We start from the raw sequence: 27,855 nt of genomic DNA on the forward strand, positions 1-27,855 counted from the left end.
CACTGGGTTGGGACAGGTACATCACCTTGTTTTCTGTTGTTTTTTCCCCCAATATAGTGACCTTACGGTTCTTCCCGCACAAATGGCAAGTAAGATGGTGTCCTCACATTGATAATTAACATGTGTTAAATGAATGGTGCCGATGAAACCAACAGGCATGACGAGAAACACACTTTGATTCGATAGATATTACCCAGAAGGCATGAGGCACAAATCAGATGGGTCTCCAACATTGAAGCATGCATGCACTTAACTAGAATGGCACTTGGTAGAGCGGATACCTCCACCAGGCTGAACAGTTTATGTTTTGTATCCCACTGGCAGGCCGGATCTGCATGCGGATCATTTGTCCTTGTCATACACCAAATAATCGGCTTCTTCTTGTCACCGACGTAACTCATCCACCAAGTTGTCATAATCCGTCCATAACTTTTTGAGATATCTTTCGCACAGACAGGTGTAAAAACATAACCTCCATCCACCTTTGATGGCGGAGGTAATGACTCGATCCAGAAATGCCTCTCCACGATTGGCCATGGATTCGTACAAATAATGGAATGGCAAGAACATTTGACCCCGTGCGTACATCCACAAACTACATATGCAAACATGACATTACTAACAACAAACACATATGACAAAGTGGTGTCCCTCCTCCATGCTGTTCACGAAATTACAATATCTTGCTGCAAAGTATGCTCTTCACCAGGGACTGGCATTGTCAAATACCTCGTGACCAGCAATGACATCACGGTGTTTCTCGAGCTGCAGCAGCCTTTCAGCTGACCTTCAACTTATTGTGTCCCCATCAGACAATTATCCAAAAGCTTGGGTTTGGCGGGCGAGATTGAACCCGAGACCGAGGGTATACTTATGGAGTATGACGTCGATTTTTCCGAGTTTCCAGAGGAGGTGCTACACTGCTTGCCATGTGCTCAGCCATGGATCATTCCTCCTGCAGAGATTGCCGCTCGCAAGGATTTACGGTTTGTTCTGAAAGGGAATGGTTGTTTTGGGGGAAGGCACAGCATCCCCTGACAGCAGGTTATGACTGGTGCTTGATCAAAATGTGTGTAGCCGAACTGAAAGATGCACGACAACAGAATTAACTGGTTATTGACTGTGAAAAGGGAATTGTGCATTTTGCTATATAATGGAGCCCTGAAATAGCGGTAAAGGTAAAGTATCCATAAAGTACATCAACTGTGATTGCACCTTCACTTCTTAATGGATATAAACAAATTCTGCCTTAGTTCATGAGTTCAAACTAACACGAGATGTATACCGGTTTAAAGATTTCAAAAGATATCGACTTTCCTCCCCCCTGAGACGTTTCAACCTGCAACGAGGAGGAGGCGTCGATGTGTTTTGCTTGGGGAGTGTGGGGTGGGGGGAGGAAGGGTTTGTGTTCATTTTTTTTTCTTCGAATTGGACATTATTGCATTTGACCATAAATTCTAAATATGGATTCCTGCATTCTCCTTTCATTGTGTGCTCACAGTCACTGTGCTCTGTCCCATGCATTTTTGTCTTAGGAAACTGTGCGTCTTCTCCATTGACCCTGTGACCGCACGAGACCTCGACGACGCCCTGTCATGCGAGGCTCTTCCAGATGGTACGCTCGAGATTGCTTTTTATCGGTTTATCGATGCCTTTGATTCAGCATTAGCACTGTTTCTGACAAACGAAATTCTCTAAATGATGCCTAATGATAGTTATTACCTCTTCCACCTTGTGCTTTCATGCCTGTTTGTCCTCCTTGTCTGTTCACTGTGAGCAGGATATCGCAAAATGCTAAGGACGGATTCGGAGAAAACTTGGTTGACCATTTGATTCGATTTTGGTGAAGATCCGAATCCCAGATTTTTTTTTTTTTTTTCTTTTTAAAGTGATTCTTCACCATTGCGAGATAGGGCCAAAAACGATATATAGCATGATATTTCAAAAATTTATTGATGGGTTGAGACAAAACTTGGTGGATGAGTTGGGTAGGTGAAAAGAACAGGCCGATTCGTTTTTGGTTAAGGTCCGGATTCAGATCAGGCCTATCGGTGGGATACAAAATGTAAAGTGTTCAGCCTGGCGGAGGTATTCACTCTCCCGAGTGCCGTTCTAGTTTTTCTTTGTCGTAGCTGTGACACGACCTTCGTGCCACAGCCAAACACTACATTTTAATATGGCGAGAACTGGTGACGTACTGCAGGGTTCTTGTGAAGGTTTTAAAGTTGGAAATGAAGGAGCACACCGATGGCCCAAAAGAGTCAAACTTGACGGGTTATAAAGATATTGTGACATTTTCCAACCGTTTCACTTGCCTGTGTTAAATATTTCCTAAAGTTAGTGAGAAATGCTTCTTGAGGTATTTGTATTTGGGGTGATTGCCTCTTCTTTTAACTTTGGAAATGTTGACGAGTGTACGTGGAGACGACATTCTAAGCATTTCCAAAGTTTACAGATTTAAGTGCGTTAATTTGTTTACTTGTTAACACTGATGGCACAGCAGATATATCTCTATAGTAGCAGATATATTGCACTACCAATCTTTCCTTTCTTTAATTCGAAGATGAAAGCATCTGTTGGCCAAAAATCAATTGTATAATCCTGCTGTCGGTGCATATGTGTTGAATTTTATTTTTTCTTCAATCACCACTGGTACGCTTGCTGTCACTCGATAACATAGATAGGAAGATGCCAGTCACTGCGTGATGGGTGTACGCACGTCGATCGGTGCACAACGGGTTCACACAGTCAGAGGGTCGATCTGTCCACATGGACTGACCCACTCCCTCTCTCTAACTCCAACTCTCTCGTGGCCCTGACTTCATGAAGGTGGAGTACACTGTCTTGGATGTAGGGGACCTCTGGGTTGCTCTTGGGAGATCAGTCAGCTGTCTCCTTGCCGCAGGCCTGTTCGAGAGAAATGTCCAGGGTTATATGACAACCACACCAACACCCTTGCGAATAGAGCCAATAAGTGATCACAAGTGAGCACAAATAACTTCGATTTCATTTTTTGATATCCTTGCGATCGTCCCGATGAGTGCAAGGTGAAAAGCTTCGACATATCTCCTTGCTCAGCATTTCAATATAACAATCAATTTTCAGCAATTTTCCAACACCACCTGAGGATATGCATCTCCAAACTTGAAATGAACCTCCTCCATGCTTAATTGTTTGCTTCAAGAAAAGCTCTTGACAAGTTTCAATTCTTTGTCATTCCACACACTGTCTTCAATTTGATTCAAATACCTGAAACTTTGACTCATGTGTCCAAACTACTTTTGACCATTGTTCCATCATACAATTTCCATGTTCTTGTGCTTATTTAGCCTTTTAGTTTTCCCCTTTGAGCTGGCAGGATGGTCAAGAGTTACAACATACTCGCCTCTAACCTGTCTAGCCTGGGTTTGAATCCTGACCCAGCTATAAACTGTCATTCCGGTGTTTCACAGGCGAGGTGATTCATCAATGTGTGCCGTCCCTTGGATGGACGTTAAACTGGGTGTCCCATCTGCTGACATTAGTTTTTCGATGTCAAAGATCCCCATGGTGTCCACACAAAGATAAGGTGAGCTATTGCCAGCACCCTGAACAAATTACGAATTCCTGCTCTCACCTTAGTTGGGTGTCAGGCCTGGCCAGCCCATTCGTGAAAGACTTGGGCCAATCCCATGTGGGAATAATTGTGGATATTTAAGAAAAGAAGCCGTTACGTGTTCCCCTTTCTTAACAGAGGTTTTTCCTACTGCAACGCATCCTTTCAGTTGTGATTTCAAAAGTGAGGTCTTCGAAATGCTAATGGATGGACAACAGCACCTGAGCCTTCTGCCAGTAAATTCAATGTTTGTCTTCTTTTTATTTCCTTAAAGATGTCCTGTAAAAGTATTGCTCATCATTGGAGGACAGCTTTTTGGGTCTTGCAGTCCTGGGTTTATCAACTCGTTATCAGCATCCACGGAACCATCCTTGAGCATGTTGTGGAGCGTCAGCCAAGGCCGTTGTTTGAAAGAGATGAAAAAGGACTCCACTGAAAGCTCCAGTCAACACAAAGTTCAGGATAATATTTTTAGTGCTCATTATCTTCTGTGTTGTGCATTGTGTCACACCGGTGACACACCACATTCATTCATATGATAATGATGAGAGATGGTGCAAGCCTCATTTTCTCGAGCTTGAATGTTTCCCGGGATTCCCTGGAAATCGATCCAGGTTTTGGGAAAGCTACCTTCATGCAAAGTTACATGATGATTGGATGGAAAATGCGACCGGTGTTCCGTTTTCTGCAGGCATTGGTTGCAGGATGCTTCACATAGCAGGAATAAACGGCCTCGACGTCGCTTCGCTCGGCATTGGCCAAATTACAATTGATGTTTCTCTGTACTAACGTAGTCAATTTATTTCTAAATGTTAAAAGTGATGTGAGAACAGTTGTAGAATCGTCTCCGTGTAGAATCCAAATTTACATGTCGCCACTTCTGCGTTTTTCAGGAACCTTAGTTTAGGTGCCCATTTTAAACACATGGCCATCATCCCTATAAATGTCCATTTGACAGGCTGAAAATTGTCAAAACGTCGATTCACAATAATTCAATGTTGGTTGGTAAGGTTGTGCAAGGGACATACAAATCTGGAAAAGAAATATGGCGCACGTGGTTCAGGTAGCCATTTTCTGAACAGGCATCCAATCATACCAGGTCAGGTCAGGTATGGGAGCATGCGCCAGAGCAGCGTATCTGGTGGATCAGCCTGGTACAGCCGCTCAAAGTAACCGGCCCAGCGGGCCTTCATTTCGGACTCCTCTGTCAAGAGCCCACCACCCTCCGCTCTAACTGCAGTGCACCGAGGGACGGGCTTGGAGGAACACAATTTGCGAATTACGCTGTTAGCAGGACGAGAATCACTTGGCCTTGAAATTTGTGGAAACATCCACCAAATCATTTGAATCACTTTCAGGACCTTTTTCTTCAAATATGGATTAGGTGCCCAAACAAAAAAAATTCATTGAAAAAAAAAACTCAGGCTGGATAATCTGTTCATATCTGGTTTGAATGGAGAAATTGTTATATTTAGAAAAAAAGAGACTTTTGCATCTTGTTGTGAAATAAACTGAAAAAGCCAATTATCAAGCTTGGCCTTCTGTATTTAGTGATACTTGTTCAAAAATGGATCTCTATTTTATACAAATTCTTAATTCTCACCACAAATAATTGGTTGCGACGCACGTGGACATTTTAAACGACATGACTCTCAATAAGTGAATTGTACTCCTGTTGATGTGGACGAAGCATAACGAAGTTCTTCATTTCATACGATGTTTGTGAATGGTTAGAGCTATCGGCGTTTTGATTCTTCCAGCGTCGAGCATTTATTATTGGAAAGAAAAATTTCATGCTGTTCCAGCTTCCATCAAAAAATATTTCATCGATAAAGCATAATCACAATGTTCTTTCGGGATACTCTTCAAAGTCTTCCTAATCAGATTTGATGTCCTAAACACCTTTCATGTCAGTATTTTCACAGCACCTGTCCCCTGATGCGTGGCAAATACCTGTACAGGGCAGATTCTCTTTGTAGCAAGACCAAGTGTCGCACGTCCCTTGATACCTTGCAGATGGTGCAGCACCGTAGTAATTGGTATTGGGATCCAGTTGTGCTCCCTTTTCCAACCGAACCGCCCACTCTTCATCTCAAGCTGTGGCATGTGTTAAAGATGAACATGTTGCCATATATAGATCTGCACCAAGGCTCTCAGCAGATGCTGCCTGAAGGCGTTTGGTATCGGTAGAGGTTTCTCCCCCTCAGCCATCTTCTGGGTGAAAGGATGCCAGCTCACTACCTGGCGTGTATAAATACCTTTATTACAGCTTGAAGCCACAAATTTCAAAAGAGTTTGAACTGCTGTTTCTGACAGTTGTGATGTTTGCCCAAATTATTTAAACACCTGAGCGATGTCTTTGTCATGTACAGTGTCTCATGCCAAATAAACTTGCCACAAAAGTGAATGTCTGAACTCACCTGGCACATGACTGCAACACCGTTTCGGACCCCTTGTATTCATAGTTCATAAAATGTGACCTGCTTCTACATTTGCGGCCCTGTGCTTTGCGAATTCACAGTTTTTATGGGTTTTTTTTTTTTTTTGCTTTTGTGGATTTTTGTGGAAAATACTACATAATGACAAAGTGAAAACGTTTTTAGAAATTTTTACAAATTAAAAATGAAAATCTGAAATGTCTTGCATCAATCAATAAGTGTTCAACCCCTTTGCGATGACACCAAATTGAGCTCAGGTGTATCCAATTTCCTTTGATCATCCTTGAGATGTGGCTACAACTTGATTGGAGTCTACCTGTGGCCAATTCAATTAGTTGGACATGATTTAGAAAGAAATATACCTTTTATATACGGCCCCACAGTTGACAGTGCATGTCAGAGCAGAAACTCTTTTATGAAGTCCAAGGAATCTTTGACATGAGGTCAATGATTTACTAGATTGATTCCGGGCCGAGCTAGACTCATGCTATGAGGAGCGGCTGAAGGAGACAGGGCTTTATTCATGGAAAAGGAGGCGGTTACAAGGAGATATGATAGAGATGTTTAAGATAATGAAAGGTAGAGATAAAATAAGTGAAGATGAATTATTCAACAGCATAGGCACTGATAGGACCAGGGGCCATAGCCTGAGAGTAAAGAAGAGGAGAGTTAAGACCGTAGTATGGCCGGGGACTTTCACTCACAGAGGAGTTAATGCATGGAATGGCCTCCCTGGAAAGGTAGTGGCAGTTGAAAAAGTAGATGTTTAAATTAGAATCAGATAGGTACCTGGAAGTTATGGTGGTAGAGGGGTATCGGGATGTTGATTGGACTTTTCGGTAGTTTGAGCATTGATGGGTGATTGTGTGCATGTGTACGGAGTGCTGTTGGTGGGGGTCTTGTCAAGGGGGGTTGTGTGGTTGATGTGTGTTTTTAACCAAGCCCATGCACCCTCCCCTGAGGGGAAGAAAACAACAACAAAAAATATATTTCATGAATTAAAAACTTTTTTTTGCATTTTCTTCCTTGGATCTTGTGTCGACAAATTAGTATGGTGTTCACGCAGGCATGATGGGCTGAATGGTCTCCACCTGTGTTAGATTTCCTTGTATCCTTGAACTGTCCGTAGAACTCTGAGATAAAATTGTGAGGAGGCATAGTTCTGGGGAAGGGTATAAAACAATTTATTGAGTGTTAAAGGTTCCCAAGAGCACAGTGAGCTCAATTATTAGGAAATGAAAAGAACATGGAACTACCCAGACTCTTCTTAGAGCTCGTCGCCTGACCAAACTGAGCAACTGGGCAAGAAGGACCTTGGTCAGGGAGGTGACCAAGAACCCAATGACCACTCTGACAGAACTTCAGAGATCTTTGGCTGAGATGCGAGAACCTGTTGGAAGGACAACAGTCTCTGCAGTACTTCACAAATCTAGACTTTATGGGAGAGTGGCCAGATGGACGCCACTCCTGAGAGAAAGACACATGACAGCACACCTGGAGTTTGCAAAAGGCATGTGAAAGAATCTGAAAGCATGAGGTCAAAGATTCTGTGTCTGATGTGATGATTCTGTGTACAGCCAAAGCAACACTGGAATGGCTTCACAACAAGAACGTGAAAGTCCTTGAGTGGCCCAGCCAAAGCCCATACTTTTATTTAATCCCACTGAGAATCTGCAGAAACACTTAAAGATTGCTGTTCACCAACGCTCCCCATCCAACTTGACAGCACTTGAGCAAATCTGCAAGGACGAATGGGAGGAAATCCCATTTTTCGAAAATTTGAGATAAACATGTTTTCACTTTGTCATCATGGGGTATTTTGTGTAGCTCAGTGACAAAAAAAATTAAGTGTAATCCATTTTATATTCAGGCTGTCACACAACAAAATGTGACAAAAGTCGAGGAGTGTGAATACTTCCTGAAGGGTATGTATGTATGTATATGTATGTGTACTCATTAGCTTGTCTTCCTCTGCTTGTCTTCAAGTTTATATTTAATTACTTACAATATATTTGCCTCATCATACCACATGCCAAATCAGTACTTACTCTTGCTTCTTAGCACTCATTTGCACTGCTTCTTGCACTTGCAGGAAACTTCTCTGTGGGAGTGCACATTGCAGATGTATCCTACTTCCTGTCAGAGGGTACGGCGCTGGATGCCATTGCCGCCAAACGGGCCACGTCCATCTACCTGGTGCAGAAGGTGCATGCTTTATGAATGCCGTGCAATGACTTACATGTTGGTATTCATCACACCAGGATACTAACAATTATGTAATAGTCGTGTTTGGATTTCAAACAACGGATATGCTATCGAGATGTTTTTAATTAAATAAAAGTTATTCGAGTATTTTGGCTTTCAGAAGTCGATTATGGGAAGGTTTTGTGTCGTGGTGCTACATGCAGGTGATACCCATGCTACCACGACTACTGTGTGAGGAGCTGTGCAGTTTAAACCCAGGGAAGGAAAGGCTTACCTTTTCTGTCATGTGGACAGTCACACCAGAAGGAAAGGTCAGATTTTCAATTTGTGAAAAACAAGCTTGACTTCAGTGCTCTACTACCTTCTCTGTTGTTGTTTCGGTTGATCGACTGTTTTCATTTGTTTAAAATATAATTTATAACATACAGTTGTGGCCATGTCGGTGGCACTTCTTTATTGACATTTTAATGTCAAATCCTCTGTTCTATTCACCCTCTCATTTTCCCAAGGTCATCTGCCATCTGCTTGGAAATCTGCTAACATCACTGCCCTGCATAAAAAAGGTGCAAAAACAGATCCCTGTAACTATAGACCAATCAGCCTTCTCCCAATCATCAGCAAGGTTATGGAATCCATCATCGCTTCAGACATGAAATCCTTCCTCTTCTCCAATGGCTTGATTTCCAATCATCAATTTGGTTTCAGACCAGGTCACTCTACCCTAGATATGCTGCTACTGCTCTCCCATCAATGGATGGAGGTCCTCAATGCCAGACAGGAAATCCGAGCCGTATCCCTGGACATATCACGTGCTTTTGACACAGTCTGGCACCCTGCCCTACTCACCAAACTCTCTTCCCATGGTATTCAAGGCCATCTCCACTCATGGCTCGCAGACTTCCTCTCCTGTCGCAGTCAACGTGTGGCCCTAAATGGAGTTCTTTCATCCCCTCTTCCTGTGCAGGCTGGAGTTCCTCAAGGTAGCGTTCTGGGCCCTGTTCTTTTTCTGGTTTTCATCAATGATCTCTCGGACTCTCTGGAAAATCCTCTATTTCTCTTTGCCGATGACTCCACCCTCTGCCGTACCATCTGTCATCCCTCAGACCGGCAAGCAGCAGCTTCTTCGCTCACTGCAGATCTGGATAAAATCACAAACTGGTCCAACACGTGGAACATGTCTTTCAATCCAGACAAATCTCACACTCTCACTATGTCTCTTCGAAAGGACCGTTTACAAAACCCCCATCCACTTTCTCAACAATCCTCTGGAAGAAGTCTTTTCTTTCAAGCTTCTGGGTCTCACTATCTGCCATGACCTTTCCTGGGAAAGTCACATTTCCAACCTTGCCTCAAAAGCCAGTCGCCGACTGGGAATCCTCCGTCGTGCAAAGTCCTTCCTCGGCCCTCCTGAGCTCCTGACCACTTACAAAGCTTTTGTCCGTAGCCTGATGGAGTACTGCTCTCCCCTCTGGGCTGGTGCTCCTGCCTCCCACCTTTCTCGACTTCACGCTGTCGAAACCAGGGCTTTTAAGATCATTGGCATCTCCCGCAATGAAGCTGAGTCTTTGGGCCTCTCACTCAATCACCGCAGGTTGGTCGGTGGTCTTTCTGTCTTCTACCGACTCCTCTCCAGCCTTTCCCCCCCTGCTCTCTCTGCGATTTGTCCCAACCACATTTCCACAGGGCGCTCAAGGTCCGCCAACAACCCCCTTCTGGTAAAACTACCAAAATCACGAATCACTGCTCATCTTCACTCTTTCATTCCTCTTTTTTCCCGCCTTTGGAATAAACTTCCTCACTCTATTCTTTCCCATTCTTCCCTTCAGGCTTTCAAAACAGCTGTTCACCACCACCTCTTATCTTCCCCCATCCAAATCCTCGATCTTTTCTACCCCCGATAATCCACCCAAGCCCACTTCCTTCAATTCTCCTGCTTTCCTTCCTGAAAGTCCCTTTAATGTCCATCTTCCCCTCGCCATGTTCCCCGTCCCATCCCCATCCCTCTCCCTTCCACAGTTCACCTGTGTCTGTTCCCCAATGTTTTGTCCCTTCCACTCCCGCCCCTCTTGTCTCATGCCTCCTTGCTGTGAGTTGTGTGTTAGCTCTCATACGAGCCTCGACCAAGGTATACAAAAAAAAAAAAAAAAAAATTATAATACTTATCCAAAGTTACCGGAAGGTATTTTAAAGTCTAAGGTAAACTGTGGATTGCCACCACACGTAGAGTGGTTATTGGTCAGTACATCAATGGTAGTGGCTACAGTCAGGGACCCATTGGTAGTTGCTTTCGTCAGTGGGTCATTGTTAGTGGCTATATTCAGTGTGTCATTGGTCGTGGCTATAGTCAGTGGGTCATTGGTAGTTGCTTTTGTCAGTGGGTGATTGTTAGTGGCTATGTTCAGTGGATCACTGATAGTGGCTATATTCAGTGGGTCCTTGGTAGTGCACATAATCAGTGGGTGATTGTTAGTGGCTATGTTCAGTGGATCACTGATAGTGGCTATATTCAGTGGGTCCTTGGTAGTGCACATAATCAGTGGGTGATTGGTAGTGGCTATGTTCAGTGGATCACTGATAGTGTCTACTGTATATTCAGTGGGTTATTGGTAGTGCATATAATCAGTGGGTCCTTGGTAGTGCATATATTCAGTGGGTTATTGGTAGTGGCTATATTCAGTTGCTATTCTTGCCATATCAACATGTCATATTTTTACACATTTATGAGAAATGAACTATTATTGGCAGAAACATAAAATTTAATCATGATACATGGGGAAGTCTAAAGTTTTGCTTCATGTTCCATTTGGCCACAGATGGTGTGTTTAGTTTGACAACATGGCACACATGCTGTAGGCAGTCTGCACAGCAGAAAACCGAACTCATTCAGAGGTTCATTTCGTCATTCGATCTTGACATTACAATGGAGGCTTAGGAAGGAATTCCAATATTCCATGGGCCCCAAACTGTAACTCCATTCATCAGTTTGTTCAACGATTTTGGAAAACTACAGATGTGTGTGGATGAACAAACGTCAGCGTCATCCGACTGTGCGCCTTGACAGGACCGTGCACGGTATTCGGCATCGGTTCATTGACAGTCTATGAAATAAATCCTTGCATCTCTTGTCAGTGGAAGCTGTTGTCCAAAAGTAACAACCTGGAAAACTCTTTGTAACGACTTCAACATGTTTACATTCACAATTCATGTTGTGCAGAGACTCACAGCCATTGATAAAGAAAAGTATCCAACTTTTGAGAGATTTTTGGAGTTGTTGGTGGCTGGTTCTTCCCTTGTTCACATGGGATGGTGTTCTGACGAGGTGTGGTTGGTTCCATTCGATTGGCCATATCATCGAACAGAATGACATCTGGTGTCCTTTAAAACCCACGTACAGCCATTCCTAATTGATTGTTACATTGATGGGAATCGCTACGTTGAAATGCTCCAGACATTCCTCTTCATGGAATGTGGTCACCATTCTAGGATGATAGGCCAATTGTTTCAACAGGATGGTGGCACACAACAGACCGCGGATAATCTATTGGATTACCACAATTCCAAAGTTGGTGGTGGGGTCATGTCAAACCATGTTCCTGTACGCTTCGACAAAGACCTCTCCTGGACACAGACAATCCTGGACTTCATTTGGTGGGACTTCTTCATTTGGGGGTTCCTTAAAGAACTGGTCTACAAAACAGGTCACCAGGACTGTCGGTAACCTAAGAGCAGATCCAGGATTGCCTTCATATTAGCCGAATCACTTTTGGTAAAGTTATGGAAAACGTGTAAAGATTCGTACTACCCTTGATCAGATTGGTGGTCGTATTGAACATATCCTTACATCAAACAAAACGTTTGACTTCTTCTTGTGCAATGGTACCAGTTTTATGTTTGCCTCGTTCATAGTTCATCTTGTACTAAAAAATGGCCGTGCGTGTGCGCGCCCTCTATGACTCCAAAACCATGAAACCGAGCAGCCTGAAACTTTATATGCATCTGAAGAAAACTTCCTCAAAGTGGACGACTGAAAATTGGGTGTTTGCGTTGATTAAAACACTTCTTTTGAAGATAATTAACGTCCTTATTTAATTATTTCCTTTATCAGGCACATCCTCGGCCACCTCGCTCTTTGGGGTCTAAAGGCACCTCCTGAGTAACCTCGCTGGAATCTGAAGCCGCCATGTTTTTTGGCCTGCCCAACCATGCCTTGACTTGGAACAGGCCGCAACGATTTCTTCACGATAAAGTTTTTTTTCTTCACTTTCTTCACTCATATTATCAAATGACTGTTCGTCATAGCTACGAATCGCTGTTTACATCACTTTTGTTCGTTCCATCGTTTTCAAATTAGGAGCTTGGAGCAATTTCATGTATTGTATGATACTTTTTTCCACGATCTACTTTCACGGACTAATTAAAGTATATCATTGAAATATTGTTTTGGTTTTGAGGATCGCATATTGTCCGGACAAAATAAGTGTTGAAATCTGGAGTGAAATCTGATAATTTAAATGAAATAGCGAGTCTTATAACTAAGCCGATATACCTATTTACTTTAAGCAAGCAAGACTATGGTCCTCAAGCCTTGTGTTGGCTTAATGGTTAGGGTGGTGGGCTTTGGATCCTAGGGTCCTGAGTTCAAATCCCACTCAGCTGTTGAATTGACACCAGGTGGGGTTAACTCTGCCTGTCATCCTTCCGAGGTCGGCAAAATGAGTGCCAGCATGCTGGTATACTGTGTCGGAGTGGCGACCCGTCCTGGATTGTGCCCAATAGCCAAGGAGACTGCTTAGGCAGCACCAACACTCTGCACAGAGTGTGGTCCCAATATCCTCTTCTTCCTATTGTCCCTCCTCCATACATACATACATACATACATACATACATACATACATACATACATACATACATACGAAAATATGAAATTTCCAAGCCATTAAACTTATCTTTTTCTACTGTTTGGAGAATTCTATTGAGTGAGCAAAAAATTTAAGAATGTGCTAAAATTAACCAGCTTCATTGAGCTATATGATTTAATGCATGCACTCACTGCTCGGCCTCGCACCCTGTTCTCCAGAGGGACTGTCTATCCATAGCTTCTGCCAGATCTATGTCTATATTTTTGGAAGTTTTGTGAGGTGCTCTTTAAGAAATCAAAGCAAATCTGGTAAAAAAAAAAAAACAACAGATGTTTTAAAATTAAGTTACAGCGTTTGCGCGAATCGATGTACCACGTGACGTGTGCACAGATGACCAGGCAACATGGCGAATTATCTGCAATGTTTATTTCACGGCCAATTAAACTTTGCGATGTCTCCTGGGTTGTTCTACATTAAGCAGCAACTCTTTTGTGGGTAAAGTCATTATTTGAACGAATTTATTTTATTTCTTTAACTGATGTATGTTGGTGAAGACCAGTTTTAAAGTTAAAGGGATCTTATATGGTAAGATCTTATATGGAATGCAGCCACAGCCTGGTCAGCCATTCCTTATCAACCATTTAATTGGAACGCTTGCTTGAGTGCTTAAGCCACTTGCCAAGTACCCTACAGTCTAAAGCAGTTCCTTTCAGAGTGAGTGGTTTGTGCTCCTGAGCGAGGAGATCCTCGGGTCCTGTGTTCAAATCCTGCTCAACCGTTGAATTAATACCTGGTGGGGTTGACTCAGCCTGTCATTCTTCTGAGGTCGGCAAAAATGAGTACCACCTTTCGGGGATGATTGAGCCATTCGAGTATCCTGTGTTGGAATGGCTACCCATTCCGGATTGTGCCCAATAGCCCAGGAGACTGCTTCAAAAATACCGACACTCTCCACAGTATGGTCCCAATGGATTGGATACTGAGCAAGTGGTTCGTGCTCCGTCGTCCTGAGCGAGTGGTTCGTGCTCCGTCGTCCTGAGCTAGTGGTTCGTGCTCCGTCGTCCTGAGCGAGAGTGGTTTGTGCTCCGTCATCCTGAGCGAGTTCTTCTGAAATAACACCCGATTTCCAAGCCGATTGCCGTATTAACGTGTTTTCGAAATTACTGAGCCAAATTTTTTTACACTCCTCACACGCAGCTGTTTATAAAGATTAATATTTGTGAACAACTCCCTGAAATCAGTGAAAGCCACTCAAGGTTTTTGGGTTGTATGCAGTACTTACTGGAGTCAGTAATCACACTGACTCCAACCTGCCGATTCCCAAAAAATTGCCGAAATCGGACATGCATGTGTGTGTGTGTGTGTGTGTGTGTGTGTGTGTGTGTGTGTGTGTGTGTGTGTGTGTGTGTGTGTTTGTGTTTGTGTTTGTGTTGTTCATAAAGCATATGATATTCTCACTGAAAATTCCCCTACCCCCACCCTTCTCTCTCTCTCTCTTTATCCCATCCTTGCCCTACCTCCTCCCAATACAGTGCAGGACGCTCTTCCCACACCTCTCTCTCTCTCTCTCTCTCTCTCTCTCTCTCTCTCTCTCTCTCTCTCTCTCTCTCTCTCTCTCTCTCTCTCTCTCTCTCTCTCTCTCTCTCTCTCTCTCTCTCTCTCTCTCTCTCTCTCTCTCTCTCTCTCTCTCTCTCTCTCTCTCTCTCTCTCTCTCTCTCTCTCTCTCTCTCTCTCTCTCTCTCTCTCTCTCTCTCTCTCTCTCTCTGTGTCTCTGTGTCTCTGTGTCTCTGTGTCTCTGTGTCTCTGTGTCTCTGTGTCTCTGTGTCTCTGGACATATCCAGCCAGTGGTTATGTCTGGACGGTGTTTGTCTCTGGACATGTCTGGATGGTATTATCTCCGGGCGTGTTCGGACAGGAGCTTGTCTCCGCACATGTCCAAGTGTTGTTTGTCTCCGAAGGTGTCCGGACGGGAGTTTGTCTCTGGACGTGTCCAGAAGGTGTTTGGCTCTGGTCGTGTTCGGGTGGTGTTTGTCTCTGGACGTGTCTGGGCGATGTTTGTCTCTGGACGTGTCCGAGCAGTATTTGTCTCTGCACATGTCTGGGTGAGGTTGGTCTCTGGACGTATCCTTGCGGTGATGGTCTCCTGACAGCTTGGCTCCGGACGCGTCCAGGCGGTGTTTGTGTCCGGACGGGAGATTGTCTCCGGACGTGTCTGGGCGGTGTTTGTCTCTTGGCCTTGTTTATAGTATGACTGGTAGAAAATGGATTTCAGACATTATTTTGTTTCCATCTTCACTGTTATTCGATGCAGTCATTTTGATGAGACGGTATGAATCGTAATTGATGCTCCACCACACGTCTGCCTTTCCCTTCCTCTTACCTCACGCTGCCTTCCCTTCCCCCACTCCTCACATCCGCACCCCTCCTTGCTCCCCCTCCCTCCTCCTCTCCCTTTTCCCCCTTCACCACTTCACTCTCCTCCCTGTCTTTCCCCCCAACTCCTCTCTCCTCCCCCCTCTATTTCTCCCCTCTGCCCCCCCTTTAGTATTCCTGTTATCGAAGCGCCGGGTGGTATTTGCTCGTTATTAATAAATGTGAAAATTCATGGAATTTCATTTGGAACATGCCGTACTTTTCAAGGTGTGTTCTGTTATCAACATAACACTCATGATTGAGAATTTCATCAAAGACAGATGCTTGCTTGTTTTTGGCATGAGTATGTTTGATGCAGTTATTTACATCCCCCTTATCTGTACCTCAGGTGAAAGACAATTGGTTTGGGAGAACTGTGATTCGTTCGTGTGCCAAACTGAGCTACGACCATGCTCAGGACATAATTGTAAGTGCCGAAAAGGGCGAGAGTCCCACTGTGTGTAATCGACTGCCTCCCTTATTTGGCCATCATGACGTCCAGACAGTATGCGGTGCAGTGCTGAACCTGCACTCTATTGCCACACACCTCAGACGTCAACGATTTGAAGATGGTGCACTTCGCATCGATAATGTGAGTCATATCCTGTGCTTAAATATGATTATAAATGTCCTGTTGAAGGAGATTTAATTTCCTACCTGATTTTGAATTGAACACAAGGAGCTGATACTCCAGGTCTCCCACCTTTTGGGTGGAAGGAGGAATAGGTGTGTGTAATATGAAAACTAAATGTTCAACAGTTATTGAAATATCACGTCCACAAGACACGTTTTCGGAGATGGTTTCCATGGCAACATAATTCAGCAAGTCACATCTATGATCTAATGAGGATGAGATAATGTCATGAGGAATAGATATTTTTTGATATTAAAGCTAAATGTTCGGTGGTTTTTGAAAAATCGCGAACACAAACATACATGGACAAATGATCAGTCGGTCGGTCAGACGGCGCTCATGTTAACGTACCCTGTCTCCGACAGTCAGAGGGGCGTGAAGAAAAAGAAAAGATGTAAAGGGAAAGAATAGATCGCCCTCATGCAGAATATTGTAGCTTTAAAAAAAAAATTGTAAAAATGCTAATCATGAGGATTTTTATGGTTATATATATATTTAGTTATTTGTTTAATTTTATCATGCAATGTCGAGGATCGAATACAGTACGACCTGACATACAGAATGTACAACAAGGGTAGCAGGAAACAAGAGGGGTGGAAGAGGGAAGGAAAATACAACGGGGAACAGAGACATGAGGAGATCTGTGGAAGGGAGAGGGATGCGGTGGGGTACACAGTGTAAACAAGATGGACACCACAGGGAGTTTCAGTTGGGAAAGCAGGGGATTTTAAGGAGGTAAGTTTGGGGTGAGTTAACAGGGGTAGAAAAGATCATGGTTTTGAATGGGGGAAGATGAGAGATGATTGTGAACAGCTGTTTTGAAGACCTGGAGGGAAGAGTGGGATTTCAGAGGGTGTGGGAGATTGTTCCAATGGTGGAATGAAAGAGTGAAGGTGAGCAGTGATTCTTGATTTTGGTAGTTTTACCAGAAGGGGCTACTGGCAGACCTTGAGTGCCCTGTGGAAATATGGGGAGTGCAGAGCACAGACAGAGCAGGGGGGGCAATGCCAGATAAGACACAGAAGATAGAAAGACCACCGGCCTGCCTGCGATGAGAGAATGAGAGACCCAAAGACTCAGTCTCATCATGACAGATACCAATGATCCTAAATGTGTTTGTTTCCACAGCGTGAAGCTGAGAAAGGTGAGGGGCAGGAGCACCAGCCCAGTGGAGAGAGCAATACTCCTTCAGGCTGCGGACGAAAGCTTTGCACGTGGTCAGGACCCAAGGAAGGATTTTGCACAATGGAGGATGCCCAGTCGGCAACTGGCTTTGGAGGCCAGCTTGGAGATGTGGCTTTGACCAGGAAAGATCTTGGCAGATAATGAGACCCAAAAGCTTGAATTAAAGGACTTCTTCAAGAGGATTGTTGAAAAAGTAGAGAGGTGGGGGGGGGCGGTTTCCAGGCGGTACTTTCGGAGAGACATCGTGAGAGTGTGAGATGCGTCAGACTTGAAAGATATTGTTGCGAATTCGCGCCCGCCAGTGTGCGAACGACCACGTGACTCGAATCGCGGCACGTCGCCCACCGGACGGACAATTCTGTCGAGACCCTCTCAGACTAACGCCGGGAGCTAGTCACGGGTGGGCCTTTCGGCCTCACCACAATCATGCAAATCGGCCAAACTCGACCTACCTAAGTACCCACGCGGAGGGTAGACCGGGCGATCGCACCTCGCCGCAGGTCGACTCCGGACACGGGCCGCTTTAAGCGATCCGTTCCGTACTATCGGGATAACCGAGCAGTGTTATCGTCGGCCTCGACAGTTCCGATTAATTATCAGGCGTATTAAGCCCACTACCAACCCTTTACGTGAAGCAAGATGGAGATTCAATTAAAGAAAAGACGAAGCGAATCGGGAAAACAGTTCAACATGATGCACATTTATTCCGCGGCACACGGAGAGCACACATAGAGCAAATGCAACAAAATGCACATATAAAGCAACTAAAACAAAAACAATGCAGATCTACAACCGACTACACGTACACACGACAACACTTACACAGTTTTACTTTACAGATGGCGCCAACAACACATTTACTCAAAAGCAAAAGAAAAGGCCACCCTCAAAGACAAGGGGGCAGACGGGGCCTGTGGGCCAATATTTGCGCGGGACCTGAAAGAGCGGTCAGGTCCGCGAGACCGGGTGGGTCCTACCCGCGTCTTCGTGATGAGCCGCAAATGTGGCAGCGCGGCGGTGCCCCGACTTCATGCTCCTTCGCGGGTTTCGTTGGCACCGCTTGGAGTGGGGTGGGAATGGGGCCCCCTTTTCGCACTATCTCAGCACGGGGGAAAGGGGGAATTGTTGATGCTCTGGGGAAAGAGTATAGCTGGCTTGCTTGGGTCCCGTGACGAGCGATTCCACCGCGACCTCGTCGCCGACCGCCGTCTTCCTTGCCTCGGACCCGAGCTCCTCGGACTCTTCCCCCAATTCTCCTCAGCCGACTGCATAAAACCACCTGGACGCCCTCGCTTCCTTACTCCACTCCGCTCTTCCAAACTGACTCTGCCCAGATTCGCCTTGCGCTCGGCGCTTTATAGGACGGCAAGAGAACACATATGCAAATTTCCGGATCAGGATGAGCTCGGGGGTGGAGCCACGCTCGCCCATTGGACGGAGAAAAAGGGGCGTGAATCTCCCCTGATCCTAGAATTTGCATTTCTCGATTCCACAGAGACGCGCCTGGAGGCGGGGCCAAGCCGCCCCGCGCTTGCTGATTGGACGGATCAGAAGTGGGCGTGTAGCATTCCTGATCCGAATTCTCCTCGCAAAGGCCGCATTTTGCACTCGCGGCTCAGCGCGTATCTTGTACGAGCCAAGGACAGCCCGACGCTCAGTGCTCACAGGTGGTGCGGGAATGGCCGCAGGAGAGAGGTGAAGGTGGTGGAGGGTTTATGGTGGTGTTTTATGGCCATGGTGCCGTTTGGAATGGCGGTGATGCGATGTTTGCGGGAGCGAGTTGTGAAGGTAAAGATCGTGGCTGTTGGCGTTGTTGTTGTTGTGAAGCGGCGTTGTGGTTGGTGGTTGTTGTGTGATGGCGGTTGAGATGTGGTTGGTTCAAAATAAAGATAGAACAGAAAAACGGCTATCTCAAAGCATCGCAGCCTGAATGAATCACATCTATTCCCTCTAAATAATGGGTTTGGGGCTAACTACACATGTACTTTCAGAGATATCTCACCTATGGGACCTGAATGGTGGTTTGCGAATTTCCACAACCGCAACAATATGTTCCAAGTGTTGGACCATCTTGTGATTTTATCCATATTTGCAGAGCGTGAAGAAGCTGCTGCTTGCTGATCTGAGGGATGATAGATGGTACGGACGAGGGTGGAGTCATCAGCAAAGAGATAAAGAGAATTTTCCAGAGACGGAGAGATCATTGATGAGAGCCAGAAACCAGGAGTTTCTGTAGCTGTGTCCAATAAGGTGACTCCAATGATAATTGAGGTAACACCAATCAATGAGCGTATTATCAGACTAAGTATTCATCACTCCTTGGGTGTCATTTCCCTGGTCTCTGTATATGCTCTGACTGAGGTGAGTGATCTTACCGTGAAGGATGCATTCTATGCCACGCTCGAGTATGTGGTTGATCAGTGCCCCAGGCGAGATACACTTCTAGTCTTTGGGGAATTCAGTTCATCGACTCGAACTGATAGGGATGGGTAGGAGACGTGTGTTTATCCCCATGGGTCTGGAACTGTGACCCAGAATATCACGAAGTTCTTTCACTTTGCAAGAAGTCATGGACTTAGGGTGGCCGGTTCATGGTTCCAGCGCCCACAGGCTCATCGCTGGACTTGGTATTCCAACGCTGGCAGTGTGGCAAAAGAGAATAACCATGTGCTCATTGATGGTCGCTGGATGATGGTACAGAACTGCAGGGTCTACGGGAGTGCTCAGTTCCTCAATACCAACCACGGGCTTGTTGTAGCAACTCTGAAGTTGCAGCCTAAATCCGGGACAATGGTACCATCCCAGCCGAGGCTGGATGTTGGCAAGCTCAAGGATGAGAGGGTAGCTGAGGAGTTCGCGAACAGGCTGAGTGGAGACTTGGTGGGGTCTGGGTGCTTTGGAAGGTTCTGAAGAGTTGTGGAGTGCCTTCCAGACCACCATCCTTGATGTTGCTGGTGGATGTCTTGGAACTCACCGGAGGGTGAAGAAGAATTTTGTCTCTCAAGGGACACTGGATACCATTGACCAGAGTCACAGGGCCAGACTGAATGGCAGAGCTGAGGTGTAAAACTGTTCATGCGCTAAGGGTGGACAAGGAGGCCTATGTGTGAGGAATACGTATTTGAGGGGGTAGAACATTAGCTGAGGTCAAGTGGTTCTCCTGCTGACAGCTCTAACTGCAGTAAACAGGGGGACGGGCTTGGAGGAACGCAATGCATGAATTCCCTGAGTGGTGTGGGCTCTTGACAGAGGAGTCCAAAGTGAAGGCATGCTGGGCAGGTTACTTTGAGCGGCAGTACCAGGCTGATCCACCAGCTGTTGAGTTGGATGTCAATGGTGTTACTATCCCTTTTGCTGATCCTTCAATCAACTGTGATCCACCTTCGTTTGTAGAAACACAGGCTGTGGTGAACCGGTTGAAATGGGGTAAAGCTCATGGGATCTGTGGCATCCATGCTGAACTTCTCAATGCTGGTGGAACTGCTGTACTTGTGTCGTTGAATGCAGTTTTGTGCTCTGCCTGGAACACAGGCATCATCTCAACTGACTGGCAGAGGGCCCTTGTTTTACTTCTCGAAAAAAGAAGGGTGATCGCCAGGGCTGCAGCAACTACCGAGGGGTGACGCTGCTCTCGGTGCTGTGTAAGGTCTTTGCTCGGATAATTATTGGAAGGGTTCACCACCATCTGCTTGAGCACCAGCGTCCAGAGCAGTCAGGCTTTACACCAAAGAGGTCAATGATTGACTGTATCCTTGCTCTTCGGGTCCTCATCGAACACAGACGAGAGTTTCGGCAGGGGCTGCTGGCAGCCTTTGTCGTTCTCTGTAAAGCGTTCCATTCAGTGAATCGGGATGCCCTCTGGTTGATTCTTGGTCTTTGTGAGGTGCCACCAAAACTGATCAATCTGATGTCTGCACTATATTCTGGTGCTGAGAGTGCTGTGAGATGTGGTGGTACCATCTCTGACTTATATGCAGTTGTTACTGAGGTTCGTCATGGGTGTGTCCTAGCCCCCACACTTTTCAGTGCTTGTATGGACTGGATTCTGGGGAGGATCTCTGACCTTGATTTCGCAGGTGATGTTGCCATCTTTGCAGAGACTCCAGATATCCTTTTGGGGGCCCTCAGCACTGAATGAGGAGTCTGAGCCACTTGGATTATGGGTTTCCTTGGTCAAAACTAAGATCCAGGCTTTCAATGACATCTTGGATGATGCTGTTCTGTCTGTGCCTGTTTGTGGTGAGGATGTTGAGGTCGTGGAGAGATTCACTTACCTTGGCAGTGATATTCGTGTCTCTGCTGGCTGTGAGCCAGAGGTCAATAGATGTCTGGGTCAGGCCTGGGGAGTCATGGATTCACTGGATCATTAGGTGTGGCGCTGCCGGTACCTATGCAGGAGGACAAAAGTCCGAGTCTTCGGGTCATTGGTGCTTCCAGTCTTGCTCTACGGAAGTGAGACTTGGACTCTGACCAGGGATTTGAGACGGAGACTTGATTTCTTTGGTTCTAGATCTCTTCGGAGAATCCTTGGTTATCACTTGTCGTCAGACTTTGTGTCCAATGAGCGGTTGCTGAGAGAGACTCAAATGAGATTTGTTATCTGCATAGTCCGTGAGCATCAGCTGCGGTTGTATGGACACAAGGCTTTTCTTCTTGAAGCTGATCCTGCTCACCAGATTCTCTCAGTGAGGGAGCCTTGTGAGTGGAGATGACTATTGGGCTGGTCACGTGCCTCATGGTTGCAGCAGGTTGATTGGCATATCAAGGAGATGGGGATGGGCCAGGCATCTGCCTGGGGGATGGCCAGATGGAGGCCCCTGGAGTATCGACGGAAAGTGGATGCAGCAACGCACTGCTCCGGCACATGCTCCCATACCTGATCTGACCTGAACGTGAACATTCCTGCTCCCTCAAAGGAAGTTCTGCATGTTGTGCACAAACTTTTGCTCTAATCCGTGATTGTGCTTCTATTTGTCAGATTGTCCGCAAGCTCTTTTTGTGGGATAAAATATGTCATGCGAGTTGTGCATTTCCTTTGTGGCCAAATGCGTCACCATTCCATGAACACACATCTCGTGTTTGTACCGTGCAGCACGTAGTTGTCCACACCTCGTTGGCATACTGTGCCATGCGTTCAGGAGTTAGACGAGTGCTTCCCTCTCATGTTAATCCCCAAGTCCCGGATCCACAAAAAAAATTGTGTGTGTGTATACATACACATATATAGATAGAAACATGTCGAGTGTGACGAGCACTCCGCTGATCCCCAATGGACAGAGTCCACACCAAAGTGTCACCTCCAACACAGAGGCTTCGGCCCAGTGACTGTCTAAGAGACAAAGATTAATGGTCATCATCAGCTGAACATCAAACAGAACCACCGATCCAGATTTCGGGCTAATTTGCCCTCATCAGGATGGTAACCGATAAATATTGTTACGGCTTTGGAAATTCGCAGAGCACCATATAGGTCCTTAGTTCAGTTATGCCGATAAGTCTGTGTTTAGATCGATTTCCCCACCGTTGTCTAATGGGATTATTAGTGTGATCGGGTCTGTGATCTTTGAGGTAGTCATTTTTCTTTTACTATCGTTATTTTGGACCAACCACAACGCCAACCACCAACCACTTTCTCCACCACGCCAACCACCAACCACCTTCTCCACTACGCCAACCACCAACCACCTTCTCCACTACGCCAACCACCAACCACCCTCTCCACAACCGCCTTCACAACAACGACATCTCATCACCATCTCCTAATCCACATCTCCCCCAATAGATCAACATGAACAACATCGCCTCACCTTCGTCTCCGAAACGACGCCATCTTGGCGCCAGCCACGGCGAGTCCGCCTCGAACGGCATCGCTGCAGGCAGACGCAGGGGTTTCCTCGCCGCGCAAGTCGGTGATTTCGCGCACGTCCGCTCGCCGCGCAGGGTCGCTGTCTTCGCGCACGTCCGCTCTATGCAAGCTTCGTCCGAGAATCGGATCAGGAGATCGAGAGGGGTGGAACCAGCGGGGGGGGGGGGGTCAGAGAGCAGAGGTGAGGGATCGAAGGCCAAACCTCGTCTCTCGGGCCCTATAAAAGGGCGAGCGGAGCGCTAAGCGCGGCCAGTCGGTGGAGTGTCTGTCGGGGTTCGGAGCGCCTGGAGGATGAAGCCTGCAGTCGGTGAAGAAGCTGAGGAGAGCTGGGAGCACGGCCAAGCCCGCTGTGCCACACGGAGCTGCGTGTTCATGTGCGGGACGTGGAGAGAGCCAGAGAGAGCTCGCCAACCAGCACCGAACGGTCTGAAGTGATCGGGCTTCGGAACAGTCCGAGCATCACTGAGGGACGGACGGGTTCTTAAAGAGAGCATCAACTCAGAAAGAGCAAAGACCTGTTCGTTCCTCTCAGGCGTTGCCGGCTGGGGCCCGAATCACCAGGCCGCGGCCGAGCCGCCGTTACGCTAGCTGCCGTGGGGACGGAACGTCGCGGGTCGCCCCAGTGAGGTGAAGGTAACCTGCGCGGCCTATTGGAGCTTCTTCAGTCCTCAAAGCTCCATGTCATAAAGACCCCGAGAGGTCCAGTCTACCCCCTTGTCTTTGAGGGGGTTTTTCCTTGCTTTTCTTTGCATGAAAGTTGTGGCGCCAAGTCCGATAAGTAGAACTGATAAATGTGTAAAGAATAAATAAACAGTCGTAGTTCTTTTGCATTGTTTTCATTAGCTGTATAATTGCATGCGTGCTCCCCCCCCCCAATTCATTGCATGACTGCATCGCTGTATACGTGTGAAAATAAATGTGCTTCTTTAAATGTGAACCTGCTCATTGCGTCCTCTTCCCTTAATTGAGCTGCCATCTTGCACTCGGGATATAGTTGGTTTTAAATAGCCAGAAAAGTGATCGGGTCCAATGGGACTGCACAATAATACACCGCTCGGTTATCCCAAAAGGAAGCGAGCTGCTTCGGCGGCTCGTTTCCAAGCGGTCCCGTTGAGGTACATTCTCTCGGTAATCTACCCGCGCGATAATTAGGTATATCGACAATTCGGCGATTGACCCTGTAGCGTGGGTAGAGTGCGGACAAGGTTGTGGTGTGGTTAAGAACACACCCGTGGCTGGTTTTCGGCGTTGATCCGGAAAGCCGCGACTGAATTGTTCGTCCGGTGGGCGTACAGCCGCTATTCGTAAAACGCAGTTGTTCGCAATCCGGCGGGCGAGAATTCGTAATAATATCTAACCAATAATGACCACATTTGTCGTTTATGCATCAGATCCATGTAATCTTTGTCTCTCAGACAGAGTCACCGGGCCGAATCCTCTGTGGTGAAGGCGATGCTTTGATATGGACTGTGTCCAATGGGGATCAGGGGAGTGCTCGTCACACGCCACATGTTTCGATTTTCCCACCGATCACATCTGTGCCTTCTCGTTGAATGGTTTGTATTAGCAGGAACAATTATCTGGGTGGCAGATGGACGGTTGTTCTGTACAGATTATGCGGCTTTACTGTGTGAGACATAATCCGTGGCGATGCTCACCATAACAGTCAGGAGGTGCGTCTGATATATATACATATATATATATATATATATATATATATATATATATATATATATATATATATATACATATACATATACATATACATATATATATATATATATATATATACACATATAAACACATATATATATATATATATATATATATATATATATATATATATATATATATATATATATATATATATATATACATATACATATAGAAAGACCTACCCACATCGCTCACCTGTGAATGGAGGGAATAGTCAATCAGCTCTCACCTAATCGATGACACCCAGGTGGCTGGGATTATATAAATGATTGACCCCTCCCACACTCCTCAAGCCGAAGTAGCTGCATAAACAGCGTTAGCACTTACCTTGTGTCATTCTTCTTGGATTGCTTTATGCAGCTACTTCGGTAAAGGAGCATGGGAGGCATCAATCATTTATATAATCCTAGCCACCTGGGTGTAGTTGATTAGGTGAGAGCTGATTGGCTATTCCCTCCAATCACAGATGAAAGATGTGGGTGGGTCTTTCTTTATTACTTAGGAAATCTTTAGATTTCGTAAGTATATTGATGACTTCCGTCCTCTGTTTGTGTGTTTGTTACTTACGAAATCTAAAGATTTCGTAAGTATATTGATGACTTCCGTCCTCTGTTTGTGTGTTTGTTTGTTTGTGTGTTTGTGTGTTTGTTTGTAGGCACGATAACTCGAGAACGGAAGAAGCTACCAATGTCAAATTACACCACGTGATTCAGGGGAGTGATGGCTAGCGCTGATTAGATTTTGGTCAAAATCGGTCAAAGGTCAAGGTCACAGTGAGGTCAAACATCAAAAAAAATTATAACTCAAGAAAGGAAGAAGCTACCAATGTCAAATTACACCACGTGATTCAGGAAGGTGATGGCTTGCGCTGATTTGATTTTGGTCAAAATCGGTTAAAGGTCAAGGTCACAGTGAGGTCAAACATTCGATTTTTGTTGGTTTGGTACAGAATCATCGTAGAAACTTCTGGTTTGCGTCGCTACCTTCTCTAGACACAGCTTTTATTAGACAAGGTGAGAGGTCAAGTTGACGATTTCGTAAGTACCAGTCTATGATTGCTTGTTTGTGTGTTTGTTTGTAGGCACGATAATTCGAGAACGGAAGAAGCTACCAATGTCAAATTACACCACGTGATTCAGGAGAGTGATGGCTAGCGCTGATTAGATTTTGGTCAAAATCGGTTAAAGGTCAAGGTCAAGGTCACAGTAAGGTCAAACATAATTCCGTAAATTCATGTGGAGAAATGGAGTATTTTTGCTTCGGTCGACGTTACGAGTTTGTTTTAACTTCGATCTTAATTTTGTCTTCGGTTTTTGCGATCGCTTTGGATGCTTAACACTCGGTTGTTGAAATTCTGGTAAAAATTGGATGTTTTGGAGATGTTTTAAGATTGTATGAAAATATTTCACTCGCCGCGTCACGGCTCATCACGTGGTGCAGCGCCCTCGAGCAGATGCGTCGTTGAGTCACGTAAAGGTTTTGCGTGTGCGTGCTGACAGTGTTTTCGATAAAGATGGTGTTTCAGTCATTTTATCCGAATAAAGGTTGTCGTCGCATGCCTGACTCGCGAAGCCGTCGGATTGTGTAAAAATTGTTGGTGGATGGCTGAATATTACAGTTTTGTGACTTTGATAAAATAATATTAAATAATTGCGTGGATAAATGGAGATTTTTGCTTCGGTCGACGTTACGAGTTCGTTTTAACTCGGATCGCAATTCTGTTTTCACTTTTGGTAATGGCTAAGTATGCTTAACACTCTGTTTTCGAAATTCTGGTAAAAATCAGATGTTTTATGAGATTTATGTCGGGTGTCGTGTCTGAGGCTTAACTGAAGATTATGCTAATGAGGGGGATTGTAACACACGGCATTACGCGCTCGTTTTAAAGTCAATTTCAACCCTGTCTTCAATTTTGGTAACGGTTAAGTATGCTTAACACTCGGTTGTCGAAATTCTGGTAACAATCGGAGTTTTATGAGAGGTTTGGTACAGAATCATCGTAGAAACTTCTGGTTTGCCTCGCTACCTTCTCTAGACACAGCTTTTATTAGACAAGGTCAGAGGTGAAGTTGTCGATTTCGTAAGTACCAGTCTATGACTGCTTTTGACGTTTGCACTTGGTACATGCTTGGGAGCCTCATTGGTATGCATTGCTGTCTACGCTATCGCTGATGATTCACCAATAAGTGATGAAACCGGTCCGTAGCTGAGGGGAGTGGATAGCATTGGGATTCTCATGTGTGTACTACAGTTTGTGTGAACGTCTTTATAGTTGTTGAGGAACTCTGGGAAGGGTTCGAAACAGCGTTAGCACTGACCTCGTTTCAGTCTTCTTGGATTGCTTTATGCAGCTACTTGGGCTAGAGGAGTGTGGGAGGGGTCAAGTGTGTGTGTGTGTGTGTGTGTGTGTGTGTGTGTGTGTGTGTGTGTGTGTGTGTGTGTGTGTGTGTGTGTGTGTGTGTGTGTGTGTGTGTGTGTGTGTGTGTGTGTGTGTGTGTGTGTGTGTGTATATAATTTTTTGTATTGTTTTTTTATTTACATATTACTTATTTTTCTAATACTCTGCTAAAGTAACACCAGCAAGCTTACTTTTTATTTGGTGAATGTATTTGTGAGAGCAAGATTCGTTTATGAATCCTTTTCTGTGATTGCATCATTACTGGGACACAGATTAGCCATGAATGTAGTGCCCCAAAGATTCTAACAGGAGTTTAGACTTTAGCTTGTATACTGAAGCACAATAGCCTGCAATTTTCCCAAGACAACATGGGATTTTACAGTCACAAACGAGTGCACAGAACACCGAGAGACAGGTATGTTCTCTCAATAGTGCAGGTACTTTTGATATAATATGTCTTTTATTCCAGATCAAGCCAGGACTCCTGTACTGTGACTTGAACTCATTATTTATTGTTAAGCCAGGATTTGAGTTTTGATTTGAAATA

General features: G+C 45.4%; 1 protein-coding gene across 8 annotated transcripts in view; it reads left to right on the forward strand.

The window, feature by feature from the left end:
• Positions 1-27,855, forward strand: part of DIS3L2 (DIS3 like 3'-5' exoribonuclease 2) — a 147,620-nt gene that overhangs the window by 85,431 nt on the left and 34,334 nt on the right. For all 8 annotated transcript variants that reach the window (XM_085864370.1, XM_085864371.1, XM_085864368.1 and 5 more), the window contains 5 exons: positions 813-986; positions 1,536-1,615; positions 8,126-8,238; positions 8,442-8,549; positions 15,859-16,101. In XM_085864370.1, coding sequence (XP_085720496.1) covers positions 813-986; positions 1,536-1,615; positions 8,126-8,238; positions 8,442-8,549; positions 15,859-16,101 — 718 coding nt within the window. The remainder of the gene's footprint in view (positions 1-812; positions 987-1,535; positions 1,616-8,125; positions 8,239-8,441; positions 8,550-15,858; positions 16,102-27,855) is intronic.

This window comes from Eptatretus burgeri, chromosome 18 (assembly GCF_056783735.1).
Source record: "Eptatretus burgeri isolate ZD-2024b chromosome 18, Ebu_testis_v1, whole genome shotgun sequence".
Classification (NCBI taxonomy): domain Eukaryota; kingdom Metazoa; phylum Chordata; class Myxini; order Myxiniformes; family Myxinidae; genus Eptatretus; species Eptatretus burgeri.